Genomic DNA, 24525 nt, shown 5'->3' with positions numbered 1-24525 from the left:
CATCTACACTACATACAAATATTCAATTTCAGTATCTTCCGAGCTCCCTATCACTATAGCAACTGTTTAAGATATTCATGTTTCGAGAAGAAAGGAAATGAACAAAAAATGTTGAAGAGTGAAAAAAGAATATGTTTTAACTCGATTATGAACATCGACGACATATCTCTCATCTGTATCACTTACAAAGAAAGTGTTGTATGGATATCGTCGAAGTTGAAGTAACTTGAAGGTCTATGAAATGTCTTATTTATAAAATACCTCTGTTATTACAATACGTTATTTTTCTTTAAAAGTATTTATATATAGTTTGATGAAAAGTAAAGTGAACTTTTACGTTCGTAATTGTGATCTCATTGAGAAATATTTATTTCTTAGCGCAGTATGAAGCTGGACGTGTTTATTGTTCGTTAATGAGGTTGTTGGTTCCGTTTCTGTATACGTTATTTACGTGGCACTACTTACTTCGATTGACCAATATTTACACGGTGGGTGTTGTTGATGAAACAGAAGACGCTTACTCTTCCTGAGATACTGGTCTTATTGTAATAGTTTGCCATAGTGTTCTTGAGTTTGAGTTTGGATAATGATGATATTAACATGTTGGATGCCTAGTTGCTTTCGAGGTCGTGAAGAAATTCTTGTACATCATCCCTGAACAAAAACTGAAAAAATATAATTTAAGCACACAATCAATCATACCTGATTTATTGAATACCGACACACAGCCGAAAATGATTGGTTATATATTGATGTATACACTACCAACAATGATTGGTTATATATTGATGTATACAGGTACACTACCAACAATGATTGGTTATATATTGATGTATACACTACCAACAATGAATGGTTATATATTGATGTATACACTACCAACAATGATTGGTTATATATTGATGTATACACTACCAACAATGATTGGTTATATATTGATGTATACACTACCAACAATGATTGGTTATATATTGATGTATACAGGTACACTACCAACAATGATTGGTTATATATTGATGTATACAGGTACACTACCAACAATGATTGGTTATATATTGATGTATACACACTACCAACAATGATTGGTTATATATTGATGTATACACTACCAACAATGATTGGTTATATATTGATGTATACAGGTTATATATTGATGTATACACTACCAACAATGATTGGTTATATATTGATGTATACACTACCAACAATGATTGGTTATATATTGATGTATACACTATATATTGATGTATACAACAATGATTGGTTATATATTGATGTATACACTACCAACAATGATTGGTATATATTGATGTATACCAACAATGATTGGTTATATATTGATGTATACACTACCAACAATGATTGGTTATATATTGATGTATACACTACCAACAATGATTGGTTATATATTGATGTATACAGGTACACTACCAACAATGATTGGTTATATATTGATGTATACACTACCAACAATGATTGGTTATATATTGATGTATACACACTACCAACAATGATTGGTTATATATTGATGTATACACTACCAACAATGATTGGTTATATATTGATGTATACAGGTACACTACCAACAATGATTGGTTATATATTGATGTATACAGGTACACTACCAACAATGATTGGTTATATATTGATGTATACACTACCAACAATGATTGGTTATATATTGATGTATACACTACCAACAATGATTGGTTATATATTGATGTATACACTACCAACAATGATTGGTTATATATTGATGTATACACTACCAACAATGATTGGTTATATATTGATGTATACACTACCAACAATGATTGGTTATATATATATTGATGTATACAGGTACACTACCAACAATGATTGGTTATATATTGATGTATACATACACTACCAACAATGATTGGTTATATATTGATGTATACACTACCAACAATGATTGGTTATATATTGATGTATATATGATTGGTTATATATTGATGTATACACTACCAACAATGATTGGTTATATATTGATGTATACACTACCAACAATGATTGGTTATATATTGATGTATACACTACCAACAATGATTGGTTATATATTGATGTATACAGGTACACTACCAACAATGATTGGTTATATATTGATGTATACACTACCAACAATGATTGGTTATATATTGATGTATACACTACCAACAATGATTGGTTATATATTGATGTATACACTACCAACAATGATTGGTTATATATTGATGTATACACTACCAACAATGATTGGTTATATATTGATGTATACAGGTACACTACCAACAATGATTGGTTATATATTGATGTATACACTACCAACAATGATTGGTTATATATTGTATACACTACCAACAATGATTGGTATATATTGATGTACTACCAACAATGATTGGTTATATATTGATGTATACACTACCAACAATGATTGGTTATATATTGATGTATACACTACCAACAATGATTGGTTATATATTGATGTATACAGGTACACTACCAACAATGATTGGTTATATATTGATGTATACAGGTACACTACCAACAATGATTGGTTATATATTGATGTATACAGGTACACTACCAACAATGATTGGTTATATATTACCAACAATGATGTATATATTGATGTATACACTACCAACAATGATTGGTTATATATTGATGTATACACACTACCAACAATGATTGGTTATATATTGATGTATACACTACCAACAATGATTGGTTATATATTGATGTATACACTACCAACAATGATTGGTTATATATTGATGTATACACTACCAACAATAATTGGTTATATATTGATGTATACACTACCAACAATGATTGGTTATATATTTATATTGATGTATACACTACCAACAATGATTGGTTATATATTGATGTATACAGGTACACTACCAACAATGATTGGTTATATATTGATGTATACAGGTACACTACCAACAATGATTGGTTATATATTGATGTATATATACCAACAATGATACACAACCAACAATGATTGGTTATATATTGATGTATACAGGTACACTACCAACAATGATTGGTTATATATTGATGTATACAGGTACACTACCAACAATGATTGGGTTATATATTGATGTATACACTACCAACAATGATTGGTTATATATTGATGTATACAGGTACACTACCAACAATGATTGGTTATATATTGATGTATACAGGTATATTGACTACCAACAATGATTGGTTATATATTGGGTTATATATTGATGTATACACTACCAACAATGATTGGTTATATATTGATGTATACACTACCAACAATGATTGGTTATATATTGATGTATACACTACCAACAATGATTGGGTTATATATTGATGTATACAGGTATATATTGATGTATACTACCAACAATGATTGGTTATATATTGATGTATACAGGTACACTACCAACAATGATTGGTTATATATTGATGTATACACTACCAACAATGATTGGTTATATATTGATGTATACACTACCAACAATGATTGGTTATATATTGATGTATACAGGTACATACACTACCAACAATGATTGGTATACACTACCAACAATGATTGGTTATATATTGATGTATACACTACCAACAATGATTGGTTATATATTGATGTATACAGATTGGTTATATATTGATGTATACACTACCAACAATGATTGGTTATATATTGATGTATACACTACCAACAATGATTGGTTATATATTGATGTATACACTACCAACAATGATTGGTTATATATTGATGTATACAGGTACACTACCAACAATGATTATATATTGATGTATACAGATTGGTTATATATTGATGTATACACTACCAACAATGATTGGTTATATATTGATGTATACAGGTATATATTGATGTATACACTACCAACAATGATTGGTTATATATTGATGTATACAGGTACACTACCAACAATGATTGGTTATATATTGATGTATACAGGTATATATTGATGTATACACTACCAACAATGATTGGTTATATATTGATGTATACAGGTACACTACCAACAATGATTGATATATTGGTATACACTACCAACAATGATTATATATTGATGTATACACTACCAACAATGATTGGTTATATATTGATGTATACAGGTACACTACCAACAATGATTGGTTATATATTGATGTATACAGGTACACTACCAACAATGATTGGTTATATATTGATGTATACACACTACCAACAATGATTGGTTATATATTGATGTATACAGGTACACTACCAACAATGATTGGTTATATATTGATGTATACAGGTACACTACCAACAATGATTGGTTATATATTGATGTATACAGATTGTTATATATTGATGTATACACTACCAACAATGATTGGTTATATATTGATATATTGTATACACTACCAACAATGATTGGTTATATATTGATGTATACCACCAATGATTGGTTATATATTGATGTATACAGGTACACTACCAACAATGATTGGTTATATATTGATGTATACAGGTACACTACCAACAATGATTGGTTATATATTGATGTATACAGGTACACTACCAACAATGATTGGTTATATATTGATGTATACAGGTACACTACCAACAATGATTGGTTATATATTGATGTATACACTACCAACAATGATTGGTTATATATTGATGTATACACTACCAACAATGATTGGTTATATATCGATGTATACACTACCAACAATGATTGGTTATATATTGATGTATACAGGTACACTACCAACAATGATTGGTTATATATTGATGTATACAGGTACACTACCAACAATGATTGGTTATATATTGATGTATACACTACCAACAATGATTGGTTATATATTGATGTATACACTACCAACAATGATTGGTTATATATTGATGTATACACTACCAACAATGATTGGTTATATATTGATGTATACAGGTACACTACCAACAATGATTGGTTATATATTGATGTATACACTACCAACAATGATTGGTTATATATTGATGTATACACTACCAACAATGATTGGTTATATATTGATGTATACACTACCAACAATGATTGGTTATATATTGATGTATACAGGTACACTACCAACAATGATTGGTTATATATTGATGTATACAGATTGGTTATATATTGATGTATACACTACCAACAATGATTGGTTATATATTGATGTATACAGGTACACTACCAACAATGATTGGTTATATATTGATGTATACAGATTGGTATATATTGATGTATACACTACCAACAATGATTGGTTATATATTGATGTATACAGGTACACTACCAACAATGATTGGTTATATATTGATGTATACAGGTACACTACCAACAATGATTGGTTATATATTGATGTATACAGGTACACTACCAACAATGATTGGTTATATATTGATGTATATATTGATGTTATATATTGATGTATACACTACCAACAATGATTGGTTATATATTGATGTATACACTACCAACAATGATTGGTTATATATTGATGTATACAGGTATATATTGATGTATACACTACCAACAATGATTGGTTATATATTGATGTATACAGGTACACTACCAACAATGATTGGTTATATATTGATGTATACACTACCAACAATGATTGGTTATATATTGATGTATACAGGTACACTACCAACAATGATTGGTTATATATTGATGTATACAGGTACACTACCAACAATGATTGGTTATATATTGATGTATACAGGTACACTACCAACAATGATTGGTTATATATTGATGTATACACTACCAACAATGATTGGTTATATATTGATGTATACAGGTACATATTGATGTATACACTACCAACAATGATTGGTTATATATTGGTTATATATATTGATGTATACACTACCAACAATGATTGGTTATATATTGATGTATACACTACCAACAATGATTGGGTTATATATTGATGTATACACTACCAACAATGATTGGTTATATATTGATGTATACAGGTACACTACCAACAATGATTGGTTATATATTGATGTATACAGGTACACTACCAACAATGATTGGTTATATATTGATGTATACAGGTACACTACCAACAATGATTGGTTATATATTGATGTATACAGGTACACTACCAACAATGATTGGTTATATATTGATGTATACACTACCAACAATGATTGGGTTATATATTGATGTATACACTACCAACAATGATTGGTTATATATTGATGTATACAGGTACACTACCAACAATGATTGGTTATATATTGATGTATACAGGTACACTACCAACAATGATTGGTTATATATTGATGTATACAGGTACACTACCAACAATGATTGGTTATATATTGATGTATACAGGTACACTACCAACAATGATTGGTTATATATTGATGTATACAGGTACACTACCAACAATGATTGGTTATATATTGATGTATACAGGTACACTACCAACAATGATTGGTTATATATTGATGTATACACTACCAACAATGATTGGTTATATATTGATGTATACACTACCAACAATGATTGGTTATATATTGATGTATACACACTACCAACAATGATTGGTTATATATTGATGTATACAGGTACACTACCAACAATGATTGGTTATATATTGATGTATACACTACCAACAATGATTGGTTATATATCGATGTATACAGGTACACTACCAACAATGATTGGTTATATATTGATGTATATATTGATGTATACACTACCAACAATGATTGGTTATATATTGATGTATACAGGTACACTACCAACAATGATTGGTTATATATTGATGTATACAGGTACACTACCAACAATGATTGGTTATATATTGATGTATACACTACCAACAATGATTGGTTATATATTGATGTATACACTACCAACAATGATTGGTTATATATTGATGTATACAGATACACTACCAACAATGATTGGTTATATATTGATGTATACAGGTACACTACCAACAATGATTGGTTATATATTGATGTATACAGGTATATATTGATGTATACAGGTACTACCAACAATGATTGGTTATATATTGATGTATACAGGTACACTACCAACAATGATTGGTTATATATTGATGTATACACTACCAACAATGATTGGTTATATATTGATGTATACACTACCAACAATGATTGGTTATATATTGATGTATACACTACCAACAATGATTGGTTATATATTGATGTATACATTGGTACACTACCAACAATGATTGGTTATATATTGATGTATACACTACCAACAATGATTGGTTATATATTGATGTATACACTACCAACAATGATTGGTTATATATTGATGTATACACTACCAACAATGATTGGTTATATATTGATGTATACAGGTACACTACCAACAATGATTGGTTATATATTGATGTATACAGGTACACTACCAACAATGATTGGGTTATATATTGATGTATACACTACCAACAATGATTGGTTATATATTGATGTATACACTACCAACAATGATTGGTTATATATTGATGTATACACTACCAACAATGATTGGTTATATATTGATGTATACATTACCAACAATGATTGGTTATATATTGATGTATACACTACCAACAATGATTGGTTATATATTGATGTATACACTACCAACAATGATTGGTTATATATTGATGTATACAGGTACAATACCAACAATGATTGGTTATATATTGATGTATACACTACCACCAATGATTGGTTATATATTGATGTATACACTACCAACAATGATTGGTTATATATTGATGTATACACTACCAACAATGATTGGTTATATATTGATGTATACACTACCAACAATGATTGGTTATATATTGATGTACATATTCATGTATACACTACCAACAATGATTGGGTTATATATTGATGTATACAGGTACACTACCAACAATGATTGGTTATATATCGATGTATACACTACCAACAATAATTGGTTATATATTGATGTATATATATTGATGTATACACTACCAACAATGATTGGTTATATATTGATGTATACAGGTACACTACCAACAATGATTGGTTATATATTGATGTATACACTAACAACAATGATTGGGTTATATATTGATGTATACACTACCAACAATGATTGGTTATATATTGATGTATACAGGTACACTACCAACAATGATTGGTTATATATTGATGTATACAGGTACACTACCAACAATGATTGGTTATATATTGATGTATACACTACCAACAATGATTGGTTATATATTGATGTATACACTACCAACAATGATTGGTTATATATTGATGTATACAGGTACACTACCAACAATGATTGGTTATATATTGATGTATACAGATTGGTATATATTGATGTATACAGGTACCAACAATGATTGGTTATATATTGATGTATACAGATTGGTTATATATTGATGTATACAGGTACTACCAACAATGATTGGTTATATATTGATGTATACAGGTACACTACCAACAATGATTGGTTATATATTGATGTATACAGGTACACTACCAACAATGATTGGTTATATATTGATGTATACAGGTACACTACCAACAATGATTGGTTATATATTGATGTATACAGGTACACTACCAACAATGATTGGTTATATATTGATGTATACAGGTACACTACCAACAATGATTGGTTATATATTGATGTATACACTACCAACAATGATTGGGTTATATATTGATGTATACAGGTAGACATTTCAAAATGAAGAAAAACCTTTTTTCGACTTTTATGTCACATAATAAGAGATAAATTTATCGTGACAACTCAATTAACCTTTTTTTTTCTTGAAATCATATAATACTATAGTCATTATCACTCACAATATACAAAGATCACACTTAAAAAACAGATCAAGACAGAAATACTATGAACGAACGTTTTAACTTATTTCGAAAGACACAAACGAAATTTGCAATGTGTTACATTGCTCGATGAAGTATGGCATACAAACTGACAGTCGTTTTCTCTTATAATTAAATGTGAACATCATATTTCGATTAAAAAAAACTTTTTATAATTATTGTATTGATGTAATCTAAAGTGAAATTAATTGTTTCCTGTTGAAGATCATCTATATTTCATACACACGAGGGAAAAATAGATTCCATACACACGAGGGAAAAATAGATTTCATACACACGAGGAAAAAATAGATTTCATACACACGAGGGAATAATAGATTTCATACACACGAGGGAATAATAGATTTCATACACACGAGGGAATAATAGATTTCATACACACGAGGGAATAATAGATTTCATACACACGAGGGAAAAATAGATTTCATACACACGAGGAAAAAATAGATTTCATACACACGAGGGAATAATAGATTTCATACACACGAGGGAATAATAGATTTCATACACACGAGGGAATAATAGATTTCATACACACGAGGGAAAAATAGATTTCATACACACGAGGGAAAAATAGATTTCATACACACGAGGGAAAGATAGATTTCATACACACGAGGAAAAAATAGATTTCATACACACGAGGGAATAATAGATTTCATACACACGAGGGAAAAATAGATTTCATACACACGAGGGAAAAATAGATTTCATACACACGAGGGAATAATAGATTTCATACACACGAGGGAATAATAGATTTCATACACACGAGGGAAAAATAGATTTCATACACACGAGGGAAAAATAGATTTCATACACACGAGGAAAAAATAGATTTCATACACACGAGGGAATAATAGATTTCATACACACGAGGGAAAAATAGATTTCATACACACGAGGGAAAAATAGATTTCATACACACGAGGGAAAAATAGATTTCATACACACGAGGGAATAATAGATTTCATACACACGAGGGAATAATAGATTTCATACACACGAGGGAAAAATAGATTTCATACACACGAGGGAAAAATAGATTTCATACACAAAAAGGAATATACATACTAAAAGATATAAACATACTAATATAATAAAACAATCATGTTTACCGTATTTTACAAAATTAAATCGGAATGTTTCTTCAAACCTAGTATCTAAAGTTATGTATTTCTACTCTCCTTGTTTTGTGACAAAACCATTTTCTGTGTATCAGTTGAAACTAGCGACGTATTCAAAAGTCATCGATGGAGACGCTTATATAGAGCAGTATGAAGTATTTTGTCCATGAGATTTGATATGTGGCCGAAAATAAAGAATCCTGCGGATAGAAATTTGTTTGGATTTTTTTTAGATTCGAACCCTACATTTACAAACCTAGACCAGACCTTGATCTACCTGGACACGGATACCCCGCCCACCACTCTACTTACACTGATCTATAGCGATGTCGATCCGAAGTATACTGTACTTACTGTCGCCATGACGGCAACATCAAGCGAGTTTACATCTTTTTTCGTGTTTATTTTCAGATTCGAACCCTACATTTACAAACCTAGACCAGACCTTGACCTACTTGGACACGGATACCCCGCCCACCACCTTGCTCACGTTAACCTTCACTGATAGTGATCCACAGGATACCGCACTAACTGTCGCCATGACAACTACATCAACACAGTTTCAAATAGATGCGACATGTATGTATATCAAATTCACAGGTATATTTTTTTCCGTAGACGCATCCTCGATACTCCTTGGGTTACGATTACTTTCGCTCTCTGCAACCCTGGCAACATGTTTGGTACAAGCGAAGTACTTTGATTGGTTCCAGGAGCATAAATCTTACAGCGAAGTAATTTGATTGGTTCCAGGAGCATAAATCTTACAGCGAAGTAATTTGATTGGTTCCAGGAGCATAAATCTTACAGCGAAGTAATTTGATTGGTTCCAGGAGCATAAATCTTACAGCGAAGTGATTTGATTGGTTCAAGGAGCATAAATCTTACAGCGAAGTGATTTGATTGGTTCCAGGAGCATAAATCTTACAGCGAAGTGATTTGATTGGTTCCAGGAGCATAAATCTTACAGCGAAGTAATTTGATTGGTTCCAGGAGCATAAATCTTACAGCGAAGTAATTTGATTGGTTCCAGGAGCATAAATCTTACAGCGAAGTGATTTGATTGGTTCCAGGAGCATAAATCTTACAGCGAAGTAATTTGATTGGTTCCAGGAGCATAAATCTTACAGCGAAGTAATTTGATTGGTTCCAGGAGCATAAATCTTACAGCGAAGTGATTTGATTGGTTCCAGGAGCATAAATCTTACAGCGAAGTAATTTGATTGGTTCCAGGAGCATAAATCTTACAGCGAAGTAATTTGATTGGTTCCAGGAGCATAAATCTTACCAATTACAGGCTGATACGTTCATTTTGAAAATTACAAAGGAGTGACTCTCAACTTCAGAGCCTTTATCACAATTTACAGTTATGCGACTTTTAGATTTGTTTGATGTACATCAAAGGATCAAACTAGTTTTTTCGTCTTGTCCACAAGGTGTCGCACACTGAACGTTCCATTTTGCCATGACATTTTCCAGGGGTGTAGAGAGCGAAAAAGATGTTGTAACCCTAGGAGTATGAAGGATGCCGAGGTGAAGCTGTGTAATGTGACATTTGATGTATCCATTCAACCGATTAAATCAGTTAAAATGAAACACGATGAAGGGATATCTTTCACTTGTAATGTTTTGTAAAACACAGGCTGCGCTGGAAGTTGTTATTGATGTGTTGATAATTTCGGTAACAAGCTCCGCCAGTCTCCTGCATGATTGGCTTTACGGAGTGCAGGGTACATTCAAGTTCTCACGGTGTGCTTTAGTTTCCAGACTAAAACACAGCCAGGCACTTTCATACATAGTAAATGATACAGAGGATTATTATAAGGAAAACGCTTCACCTCTTTCTGTTTACTAACTAAACTTTTCACAAAATAACGATTTATAGTCAGCTTAGTCTGGTTACTCAACCAAGTTTTCTTAATGCCCCAGTAGATCATTAGACAGTATTATTGACTTTTGTGAAATCACGCTTTGTCACAATAGTGACTCAACATGATCTTTGACCTTTGCTTTGTAAACACTGAATCGCGTTCCCTGAATGAACAAGTTTTTATTTTTCTATTTCTTTTTTGTTTTTTCGTTTTCGAAAACAAATTATATGTAGTTAGACCTTTGTTAGGATCAAATAAAATATATTTCACTTGTCAGATCAAGTCCAGCCACAGACTGGTCAATGGTCAGTTGGAACGTACCCACTTACTTTCACCGTTACTGACCAGTGTGGTAATGTTGGTAGTGGAACTCTCACTGTGGAGATCACCAACACCGTGAGTACACATAATGTGATGACGTAGAACTCAAAATTTAGTGACGTCAATGATAAATACGAATGGAAAAACTACCACTGACTTTCTTCGCAATGATAATGAATAGAATATAAACACCTTTGGATCATAAAGGATATTTTTAGTGTCCTGTGGTATCAATCTAAATTTTGTTTGTATATTTTTATTTTCTTAAGGCACCGGATATGACAGCCATGGCTACGGCAGCTAGCGTAAAGGAGGACGTGGTTGTCCAGACTCATTTGACAGACCTGACAGTGACAGACGTCCAGGGGTACAGTTGTACCTACACAGGTTCCCACCCATTCAACGTTCAGCCGAAAACAACCGGAAGTACAAGTTAGTACTTCTAACCAAATGTCAACATTTAAATATGTCAGACAATCTCTAACTAATTATTTTTTTCCGGTTTCTGAGTGTCATGTCTTTTAAAACAAAAACAAAATGTCAACAAGTCAACATAATCATAATCCAAATTCAAATTCCATAAAACAAGGACAAATATTAACAAAAGAAAGATTTATACGGAAACTCATAAAAAAGAATAAAAACAGAGGTGTTCCGTAAGAGTAAGCGTCTTCTACTTCATTGACGACACTGGACATGTAAATCCTGGTTAATCCTAGTCAATAATGTCTCAAATGAAAACAAGGTATACAATTAAGGAGATATAAACAATCATTTCATATTGTTTAAGCATGAACTTTATAGCCCCTAATTAAGTTAACCAACCTCAGTGTTTATCTTCTCCACGACATGCGAATAGACATGCACATGAATAAAGAATGTAAGTTACATATGTTTTGGTGTGTTTGGTGTTTTGGTATGGGCGATGTCTACAACTACAATAGAACATTGTTTACAAGTGAAGAGATAGGAGAGTCATCTAGATGTACTGGTATTTACATTTACAAAACGTAAATTAAAACATATTGTGATCATTCGCTCTTGGGCCATTACACAGTGTTCGTCGTTATCAAAGCCACTCATGTAAGATCACCTATTACTTAAACATTAACTACCAAATGGATGTTAAAAATACCAAATTTGTCGCTGTTCTGGACATACGGATAAATTGATTATTTTTAAATTTGATTTGGAAATCAATCGATATCAACTCTAGCTAATTATATACACCAAATAAAATCGACAATCCTAATTTTTTTTTTTTTTTCATTTTGGATCACATTCGCGTCCTAGACTTTAAAATTAAGGCCCTAAGCATCACTGACGAGTCCTAGAAGGGCGAAACATAATACAGTTTAATTTATTGTTTGGCTCTACTGTATCTAATTCTGAATCATTAAAAGTGTTGTTCACATATTTGTCCTTTTCCCAGGTTCAAATAATCTCATGGCACCAATAAAGAATCGAGGCCAAATAGTGTAAAGTTAATCGTCCTTACTATATCGATGATGACATAAAACTTTCCATTTAACGAAAGACAATATGGTAGAAAAAGATAAATAGTTTAATCGTAAATATATGAAATCCATTTCAAAACAGAATTGTATTCTTGTAATTTTTCCATGCCTTACTCGGATTGGTTAAAGTTTACGTGGCGGGTGTTGTCAATGAAGCCGGAAACGCTTACTCTTTCGAAACACCTGGTCTCTTTCTCCTTGTGTTCCTTGTAAATCTTTCTTTTGTTTATATTCTGCCCCAGTTGTATTAAGTTTGAGTTTTGATTGTAATGTTGGTATTTATGTGGTTATCCATGAAACTATACACAAGAGAATAATATATCTAATATTAATCACAAGACACAATCGTGTAGCCTAACAGAATATTAAACTTTAAATTAAATTATACACCTGTTTCGTCATTCTATCACTCGTCAGTAATGCTAAGGGCCTAAAACGATAAAACGAGGAGGAGACTGAAAAAGAAATATCAAAATCTAGAAGGATAGATAGACACTCTTATCAGTCCTATTATGGCAAAGATGCTATTTCTTAATCTTTTACGTGAATATTTCAGCATATTCTTTATTCCTGAATGGCGAGGCCAATCTAAATTACAACACACAGAACCAGTACACGCTGACCATCACGTGCACAGACAATCTGGGTTTGTCCTCCACCAAAGATATCGTGGTCAGCATCACAGAAAATGCCTCGCCTTCTATGAACAACATTCCGAGTAAGTATATGTAATGGTTAAAACACGATGAATATAACTACGAATTTCACAATGATCAAAGTCAATAACATCTCCATTCACCATTCATAGCTGATATCATTAGAATATCCTACGGCAACGTGATTTATTTTATTTAATATCTATGTCTGCTTACCTACCATGTTTATAGCTATTTAAATGCGTCTCAATATCCTCCTCCTTTGTGATATGGCTTGAAATAATTGAAATAATAATTCAAATTATATGCTGCTGGCATTCATTTTAATGCGCAACAACAAAATATTTGAAAGCAAGTTATTATTTTTTTTTAATGAACAAAAAGAAATAAATAAACTATGAACCTTCAAAATAACGCTTTATATGACATCACGTGTTCCATTGTATAACTAGCGTAAGAGTAATCATTATGTTGTAAGGCATTAGCTTGTAGTGTTTTCTTGATTCTGCATTTCTGTTGTTGTTTTTCTTTCTTTATTCATTTTTTTAATTTTTTTTATTTATTTTTTTGTACTTTGTTATACTTTATTATATACTGTACCATTCAAAATGCAGCATACCATTAAGAAAATGCGGATTCGTTGTCAAGCATGTCTTCATGAGATAATGCTAAAATCCTGAAAAAACCCAACAAATTTCAATCAAATGCCAGATCAAAAAGTCGCGCCGAATATGTCCTTTTCAGTCAAACTTTAATTGTAGTTTCTAATCTTAAGATAACGTTTCCATAGCACACAATTTTACGCGTCCTTATTAACTGCTTTATAAATATCAGTGCAGATTTTACCACGATGTTTCCATTAACTATGATTACCACTGAAATATGATGTGATACTTGCCACTAAATAGTAACGTTCTTGTAGACGCTGTAGATGTGGACACGCTGGCCACCACAACCAGTACAGAGATATTCTCGATAGCAGGAGTAGATACAGATTCCACGAACTTATTTTACAACATGACATGTACTCCTGTCAACTGTCCATTCCAAGTCCTTAGTTGTGAGTATATTTAAGGAAGAAAACCAGTACATACCTAATTAATCTGGAAAGCCTTTCGATTAGAAAGCTCTATACAAATTGCATTGCCAATAATAAAATAACTCTACCCCTGTCAACTGTCCTAGTCCTCCGTTCTGAGTTAGTTCTTAAGAAGAAAACCATTCCATACCTTGATAACCTTCTTTCTATTAGAAAGTCCTATACAAAGTTATATTACCAATATAACGATAACTGTACCTCTCTTAACTCTCCGTTCAAAGACTGCCACTGTCAGCACTAACATTATTACCTGGAAGCTGGTATAAAATATACACAGGTGAATAACACCTCTCAACACAGATTTAAAATAAGATACGTCAGAACGAAAAGTGAAAATTAACTAAACCAATTCAGCTGTTTCGTCCTTCTAGGTCAGTGGTGATAGGGTTTACACTTTAAAAACCCAGAGGGAGACATATATATATATATGATAAATGTATCAGAGCTATATTTAAAACAATAGGATTCATAAATAGTAACATAACTTGAATTATTGTAAGACAATTTATCAATAAAATACAGATAAACTTATAGCGCCATTTAAAACTGAAGGGTGACGCATGCGCTTGTTAAATATGTACCTGTCTGATATTCATCACCAATCATCACCAGGAGAGAAACCTTTAAATGCATCACCATTATATATCCATGGTCAAAAAAGACAATAACTTAAATAAATTAAGATTTAAAAAAAGCTCGGGGCGCAACTGAAAACTAATTTACCTTATAGACCTTATTGCAGTACATTACATTGTAGATCTTAATTGAAACATCACTAATTCTGTCGATGTTATTGAAATGAATTATACTTTTTGAATGAAGCGGGGAAGATTGTGGCCACAGAAGATTTAAATTTACACAAGACACCAGCTTACGACATCAATGTTTGGATATATGACAAATGGTCACTTGTTGGTCCCGAGACTCTGAGTGTCACTCTAACAAGTAAGTAGTCCCTCAATACTTGAATATACATATTTATGAATTGGGGCTTTTTCGTGTTGAAAGAATTGTGCTCAAATATGACACGCCAATGATATTTTCTTCATTTTGTCGAATGATGCCGAAATTCATAATTACCTTACACATGATAATGTTTTAAGATTAATGTTTACAGTATATTTCTTTCTGGTGAAGAAATCTTACATGCTATCAATTTCAATATGTAAAAGATTAAGATATTGACATGAAACAAGTAAATTAAGACCATGTGATTAGGAAGAGTAAGCGTCTTGTACTTCTTCATCAGTGGAAGCTTTCAAAATATAATTACATAGTTTGGAACGCAAAAATTGTGAAAAAGACACACAAGTGAATAACACCTTTTAAGACAATTTAGAGTTTGATAGAATAGAGCTAGACAATGAAGTAAACTGCATCATACAGCTGTTCCTTCTAGGACACGTCAGTGATGATACATCATGCAGCTGTTTCGTCCTTCTAGGACTCGTCAGTGATGTTACATCATACAGCTGTTTGGTCCTTCTATGACTCGTCAGTTATGTTACATCATACAGCTGTTTGGTCCTTCTATGACTCGTCAGTGATGTTACATCATACAGCTGTTTGGTCCTTCTATAACTCGTCAGTGATGTTACATCATACAGCTGTTTGGTCCTTCTATGACTCGTCAGTGATGTTACATCATACAGCTGTTCCGTCCTTCTATGACACGTCAGTGATGTTACATCATACAGCTGTTCCGTCCTTCTATGACTCGTCAGTGATGTTACATCATACAGCTGTTCCGTCCTTCTATGACTCGTAAGTGATGTTACATCATACAGCTGTTTCGTCCTTCTAGGACTCGTCAGTGATGATACATCATACAGCTGTTCCTTCTAGGACTCGTCAGTGATGATACATCACACAGCTGTTCCGTCCTTCTAGGACTAGTCAGTGATGTTACATCATACAGCTGTTCCGTCCTTCTAGGACTCGTCAGTGATGTTACATCATACAGCTGTTCCTTCTAGGACTCGTCAGTGATGATACATCATACAGCTGTTCCGTCCTTCTAGGACTCGTCAGTGATGCTACATCATACAGCTGTTTCTTCTAGGACTCGTCAGTGATGATACATCATACAGCTGTTCCTTCTAGGACTCGTCAGTGATGCTACATCATACAGCTGTTTCTTCTAGGACTCGTCAGTGATGATACATCATACAGCTGTTCCTTCTAGGACTCGTCAGTGATGTTACATCATACAGCTGTTCCTTCTAGGACACGTCAGTGATGCTGCATCATACCGCTGTTCCTTCTAGGACTCGTCAGTGATGATACATCATACAGCTGTTCCTTCTAGGACTCGTCAGTGATGTTACATCATACAGCTGTTCCGTCCTTCTAGGACTCGTTAGTGATGTTACATCATACAGCTGTTCCTTCTAGGACTCGTCAGTGATGATACATCATACAGCTGTTCTGTCCTTCTAGGACTCGTCAGTGATGTTACATCACACAGCTGTTCCGTCCTTCTAGGACTCGTCAGTGATGTTACATCATACAGCTGTTCCTTCCTTCTAGGACTCGTCAGTGATGTTACATCACACAGCTGTTCCGTCCTTCTAGGACTCGTCAGTGATGTTACATTATACAGCTGTTCCGTCCTTCTAGGACTCGTCAGTGATGATACATCATACAGCTGTTCCGTCCTTCTTGGACTCGTCAGTGATGATACATCATACAGCTGTTCCTTCTAGGACTCGTCAGTGATGATACATCATACAGCTGTTCTGTCCTTCTAGGACTCGTCAGTGATGTTACATCATACAGCTGTTCCGTCCTTCTAGGACTCGTCAGTGATGATACATCATACAGCTGTTCCGTCCTTCTAGGACTCGTCAGTGATGATACATCATACAGCTGTTCCGTCCTTCTAGGACTCGTCAGTGATGCTACATCATACAGCTGTTCCATCTAGGACTCGTCAGTGATGATACATCATACAGCTGTTCCGTCCTTCTAGGACTCGTCAGTGATGATACATCATACAGCTGTTCCTTCTAGGACTCGTCAGTGATGTTACATCATACAGCTGGTCCTTCTAGGACTCGTCAGTGATGATACATCACACAGCTGTTCCGTCCTTCTAGGACTCGTCAGTGATGATACATCATACAGCTGTTCTGTCCTTCTAGGACTCGTCAGTGATGTTACATCACACAGCTGTTTCGTCCTTCTAGGACTCGTCAGTGATGTTACATCATACAGCTGTTCCGTGCTTCTAGGACTCGTCAGTGATGTTACATCATACAGCTGTTCCGTCCTTCTAGGACTCGTCAGTGATGTTACATCATACAGCTGTTTCTGTCCTTCTAGGACTCGTCAGTGATGATACATCATACAGCTGTTCCTTCTAGGACTCGTCAGTGATGCTACATCATACAGCTGTTCTGTCCTTCTAGGACTCGTCAGTGATGATACATCATACAGCTGTTCTGTCCTTCTAGGACTCGTCAGTGATGATACATCATACAGCTGTTCCTTCTAGAACTCGTCAGTGATGTTACATCATACAGCTGGTCCTTCTAGGACACGTCAGTGATGCTGCATCATACAGCTGTTCCGTCCTTCTAGGACTCGTCAGTGATGTTACATCATACAGCTGTTCCGTCCTTCTAGGACTCGTCAGTGATGTTACATCATACAGCTGTTCCTTCTAGGACTCGTCAGTGATGATACATCATACAGCTGTTCCGTCCTTCTAGGACTCGTCAGTGATGTTACATCACACAGCTGTTCCGTCCTTCTAGGACTCGTCAGTGATGTTACATCATACAGCTGTTCCGTCCTTCTAGGACTCGTCAGTGATGTTACATCATACAGCTGTTCCGTCCTTCTAGGACTCGTCAGTGATGATACATCATACAGCTGTTCCGTCCTTCTAGGACTCGTCAGTGATGATACATCATACAGCTGTTCCTTCTAGGACTCATCAGTGATGATACATCAAACAGCTGTTCCTTCTAGGACTCGTCAGTGATGATACATCATACAGCTGTTCCGTCCTTCTAGGACTCGTCAGTGATGTTACATCATACAGCTGTTCCGTCCTTCTAGGACTCGTCAGTGATGTTACATCATACAGCTGTTTCGTCCTTTTAGGACTCGTCAGTGATGATACATCATACAGCTGTTCCTTCTAGGACTCGTCAGTGATGATACATCATACAGCTGTTCCTTCTAGGACTCGTCAGTGATGATACATCACACAGCTGTTTCGTCCTTCTAGGACTCGTCAGTGATGTTACATCATACAGCTGTTCCTTCTAGGACTCGTCAGTGATGATACATCATACAGCTGTTCTGTCCTTCTAGGACTCGTCAGTGATGTTACATCACACAGCTGTTCCGTCCTTCTAGGACTCGTCAGTGATGATACATCATACAGCTGTTCCGTCCTTCTAGGACTCGTCAGTGATGCTACATCATACAGCTGTTCCTTCTAGGACTCGTCAGTGATGATACATCATACAGCTGTTCCTTCTAGGACTCGTCAGTGATGATACATCATACAGCTGTTCTGTCCTTCTAGGACTCGTCAGTGATGTTACATCACACAGCTGTTCCGTCCTTCTAGGACTCGTCAGTGATGAAACATCATACAGCTGTTCCGTCCTTCTAGGACTCGTCAGTGATGCTACATCATACAGCTGTTCCTTCTAGGACTCGTCAGTGATGATACATCATACAGCTGTTCCTTCTAGGACTCGTCAGTGATGATACATCATACAGCAGTCTCGTCCTTCTAGGACTCGTCAGTGATGATACATCATACAGCTGTTCTGTCCTTCTATGACTCGTCAGTGATGATACATCATACAGCTGTTCTGTCCTTCTAGGACTCGTCAGTGATGATACATCACACAGCTGTTTCGTCCTTCTAGGACTCGTCAGTGATGTTACATCATACAGCTGTTCCTTCTAGGACTCGTCAGTGATGATACATCATACAGCTGTTCTGTCCTTCTAGGACTCGTCAGTGATGTTACATCACACAGCTGTTCCGTCCTTCTAGGACTCGTCAGTGATGATACATCATACAGCTGTTCCGTCCTTCTAGGACTCGTCAGTGATGCTACATCATACAGCTGTTCCTTCTAGGACTCGTCAGTGATGATACATCATACAGCTGTTCCTTCTAGGACTCGTCAGTGATGATACATCATACAGCAGTCTCGTCCTTCTAGGACTCGTCAGTGATGATACATCATACAGCTGTTCTGTCCTTCTATGACTCGTCAGTGATGATACATCATACAGCTGTTCCGTCCTTCTAGGGCTCGTCAGTGATGATACATCATACAGCTGTTCTGTCCTTCTAGGACTCGTCAGTGATGTTACATCACACAGCTGTTTCGTCCTTCTAGGACTCGTCAGTGATGTTACATCACACAGCTGTTCCGTCCTTCTAGGACTCGTCAGTGATGTTACATCATACAGCTGTTCCGTCCTTCTAGGACTCGTCAGTGATGATACATCATACAGCTGTTCCGTCCTTCTAGGACTCGTCAGTGATGATACATCATACAGCTGTTCCTTCTAGGACTCGTCAGTGATGTTACATCATACAGCTGTTCCTTCTAGAACTCGTCAGTGATGCTGAGGACCTTAATTTGGAAGTCTAGTAGGAAACTCGGGAAAATCCAAAGTGATCGATAAAAGTCGAAATCTAGTTGGGGATTTGCACTAGCCCATAATTAATGTACAGTGTATAATTTTGGAACAAAATCAGGTACATGCGTTTATTTTAAACCGTGTCATTATTCAAATGACTAACACCGTGGCATGTAGGTTACGTACTAAATGTGTGTGCGTATATAAATAACGGGGTTGAGTGTCCATAGGGGCCGCGATGGCCTATTGGTTAAAGCCTCTGAGCGACTTTATCACTAGCGCTCAAACTCTCGGTCACGGGTTCGAGGCCTAGGTGGGGCAGTCGCCATGTACTGGACGTAGGTCGGTGGTTTTTCTCCCGGGAAGTCCGGCTTTCCTCCACCACCCAACCTAGAACGTCCTTAAATGACCCTGACTGTTAATAGGACGTAAAGCAACAATACAACTTTATCAGACAAATAATCCCGCTTTATCAGGAATCATGGCAATAACATGATTAATCACAATTGGGGGTACATTATTGTATGTAGTTGCAGTCACATATATAGGTTTACAAAACAAAATTTTCTTTATTTCGTTTTTTTCATCTCAGATATCAACGACATTCCTGTGATCAGTAATATACCGACTGGACTGTCCCTGTCTATTCCTGAAAATTCCGCCATAAGTACAGTCATTCTTGACACTGCTGTTACAGATGGAAACCCTGGAGATACCAATACGTTTTCCGCTGTATTCTCGCCGGCAGAGGGCACAAATTACTTCAGAATCATAAGTGGGAGTATGGTCATTTGAAAACCTATTGGATAATTATATAAAATGCAATCAATTAATATCAATATTTATAGTGCTATAAATTATTTAGCCTTTAAATTCTCATTATAAAATAGATAAGAAATTACCGTTAAGATAAGGTGTTCCATAAGAATAAGTGTCTTCTGTTTCATCGATGACACCCGCCATGTAAATCACTATGATAACAGAAAACCTTCCCTATAGTTCCATCTTTTGTTTCGTAGATGTTACATGCCAGGCAAATTTAGGTTAATCCAATTAAGTAATATGACATTCACTTATGTAAACATAGTGTAAATCTCTTTGTGACGACCGTTAACGTTCCCCTTCTCATCCTACACTGGCATCATACTTTACAATAATGTACATGTTTTCTTATCTTTTATTTTTAAATTCGTATCTACATCAACGAACGAAACATGCACGGAAATTTTTCATGAAGCTGTATTATAAGAGTGATGATTTCAATTTCCCGGCATTTAATTTTCCATTTCTGGATTGCTAGAACCTGCATCCGAAACCTATGGTATTTACATGTCGCAGTTGATTCTATATTCAAGGGTCTGTTACCATTATTGTTGTCAACTGATGACGACTCTTAACAGTGAGTTTCAGACGATGCAGATCAATAAACATTATGGGTAGTTTGACGGTCGTCATAGTAATCTTATTAAGAAATAATTCATTTCATTGTGTGACATGAAGCTGAGCTTATTTCATGTTTTATTAGTTTTGCTGTTATATACTTGTTCTCATTTGAGAATGTGAAATTGCTAACTTGGATTGAGGAGGATTTACATGGCGGGTGAAGCAGGATGCTTACCCTTCAAGAGCACCTGGTCTTATTCTCCTTATATTTTTTTTAGCGTCTCCGTGTAAATCTTTCGTTTTATTTTGCCCTAGTTTTTTTTTCTTTTTAATTTGTATTAACATACCTGTATTTTATTGTGTTTGTATCTAAGCACATCCATCAGTAGGCTGAAAGTGAAGGTTAAGTTATATATATTTGATTGCCACGTGATGTAGACATAGAGGTTTCTCATTGATTGGCATAAATTGGAGTGGTTCTTTGGTTAAATATTAGCAAATAATTTGTCCATGATATTTTGGTAAAACCAGCTGTAACCGACCTCGGCACATAGTGCACCTGCCTATTATGTATGTGGGGGATCAAGGGTATGATGGTTACGGTTAAGACATCGAGAGGGGGAGGTGTCTTTTTTCCACCGGATTTATCTACGGTTATAAACATGACTGAAAACACCGCTTTGAGAAAATAAAATGAATCAATAAAGAATACACATGCTTTGGACTGGTGTGTGTGTGTGTGTGTGTGTGGGTGTGTGTGTGTGTGTGGGTGTGGGGGTGTGTGTGTGTGTGTGGGTGTGGGGGTGTGTGGGTGTGTGTGTGTGGATGTGTGGGTGTGTGTGTGTGTGTGTATGGGTGGGTGTGTGGGTGTGTGTGGGTGTGTGTGTGAGTGTGTGGGTGTGGGTGTGTGGGTGTGGGTGTGTGGGTGTGTGTGGGTGGGTGTGTGGGTGTGTGGGTGTCGGTGTGTGGGTGTGTGGGTGTGGGTGTGGGGTGTGGGTGTGTGGGTGTGGGGGTGTTTGGGTGTGTGGGTGTGTGGGCGTGTGGGTGTTGGGGTGTGGGTGTTGGTGTGGGTGTTGGTGTGGGGGTGTGGGATGTGTGGGGGTGTGTGGGTGTTGGTGTGGGTGTGGGGGTGTGTGGGTGTGGGGGTGTGTGGGTGTGTGGGTGTGTGGGTGTGTGGGTGTGGGTATTGGTGTGGGTGTTGGTGTGGGTGTGGGGGTGTGGGGGTGTGTGGGTGTGCTGGTGTGGGATGTGTGGGGGTGTGTGGGTGTTGGTGTGGGTGTGGGGGTGTGGGGGTGTGGGGGTGTGTGGGTGTGCTGGTGTGGGATGTGTGGGTGTGTGGGTGTGGGGGTGTGGGTGTTGGTGTTGGTGTTGGTGTGGGTGTGTGTGGGTGTGCTGGTGTGGGATGTGTGGGGGTGTGTGGGTGTTGGTGTGGGTGTGGGGGTGTGTGGGTGTGCTGGTGTGGGATGTGTGAGGGTGTGTGGGTGTGCTGGTGTGGGATGTGTGGGGGTGTGTGGGTGTTGGTGTGGGTGTGGGGGTGTGTGGGTGTGGGGGTGTGTGGGTGTGGGGGTGTGGGGGTGTGTGGGTGTGTGGGGGTGTGTGGGTGTGGGGGTGTGTGGGTGTGGGGGTGTGGGGTTCAGGAACCCTCTAGACCGGCCCTGTCATTTACATATCATATAAAAATTTAATCTAAATGAACTGATCTGCAGCTGGTGTGATAAGGCCGACTCAAGTCATCGACTATGAGGAGTTGCTTGGCAATGGAGCGACGTCATTTAATGTCGCCGTCACAGCCAATGATGGTCGGGAAGATTCAGTAACAAAGTACTTCACTTTAGCCGTAACAGATGTCAATGAACAGCAGACCGGATTTACACAAGACACGTATCAAATTTCAGGAGTTGAGGTACACAATCTCATTTAAGCCTTGATTGATATCAACTAGACGATTCACTATTATAAACTACGGTCAACCCTCGTTATCACGAACTCGTATAACTCGAAGAACTTCTTTAATTCGTAGTATCGCCCTGCCTGACTTTACA

General features: G+C 35.8%; 1 protein-coding gene across 1 annotated transcript in view; it reads left to right on the top strand.

Annotated features, from left to right (window-relative positions):
* The window catches only part of LOC132558167 (uncharacterized), a 75638-nt gene that overhangs the window by 44258 nt on the left and 6855 nt on the right, over positions 1-24525 (top strand). The window contains exons 18-25 of the mRNA XM_060222699.1: positions 10426-10593; positions 12163-12281; positions 12476-12638; positions 14280-14441; positions 15302-15439; positions 16301-16423; positions 21693-21881; positions 24190-24386. Of these exons, the coding sequence (XP_060078682.1) occupies positions 10426-10593; positions 12163-12281; positions 12476-12638; positions 14280-14441; positions 15302-15439; positions 16301-16423; positions 21693-21881; positions 24190-24386 (1259 nt within the window). The remainder of the gene's footprint in view (positions 1-10425; positions 10594-12162; positions 12282-12475; positions 12639-14279; positions 14442-15301; positions 15440-16300; positions 16424-21692; positions 21882-24189; positions 24387-24525) is intronic.

The sequence above is a fragment of the Ylistrum balloti genome, unplaced genomic scaffold, assembly GCF_031769215.1.
Source record: "Ylistrum balloti isolate Yb309-2 unplaced genomic scaffold, AGI_CSIRO_Ybal_v1 Utg370766, whole genome shotgun sequence".
In the NCBI taxonomy this organism is placed as follows: domain Eukaryota; kingdom Metazoa; phylum Mollusca; class Bivalvia; order Pectinida; family Pectinidae; genus Ylistrum; species Ylistrum balloti.
Note: the sequence above shows the minus strand (reverse complement) of the source record. Positions and strands in the feature narration are given on the sequence as shown.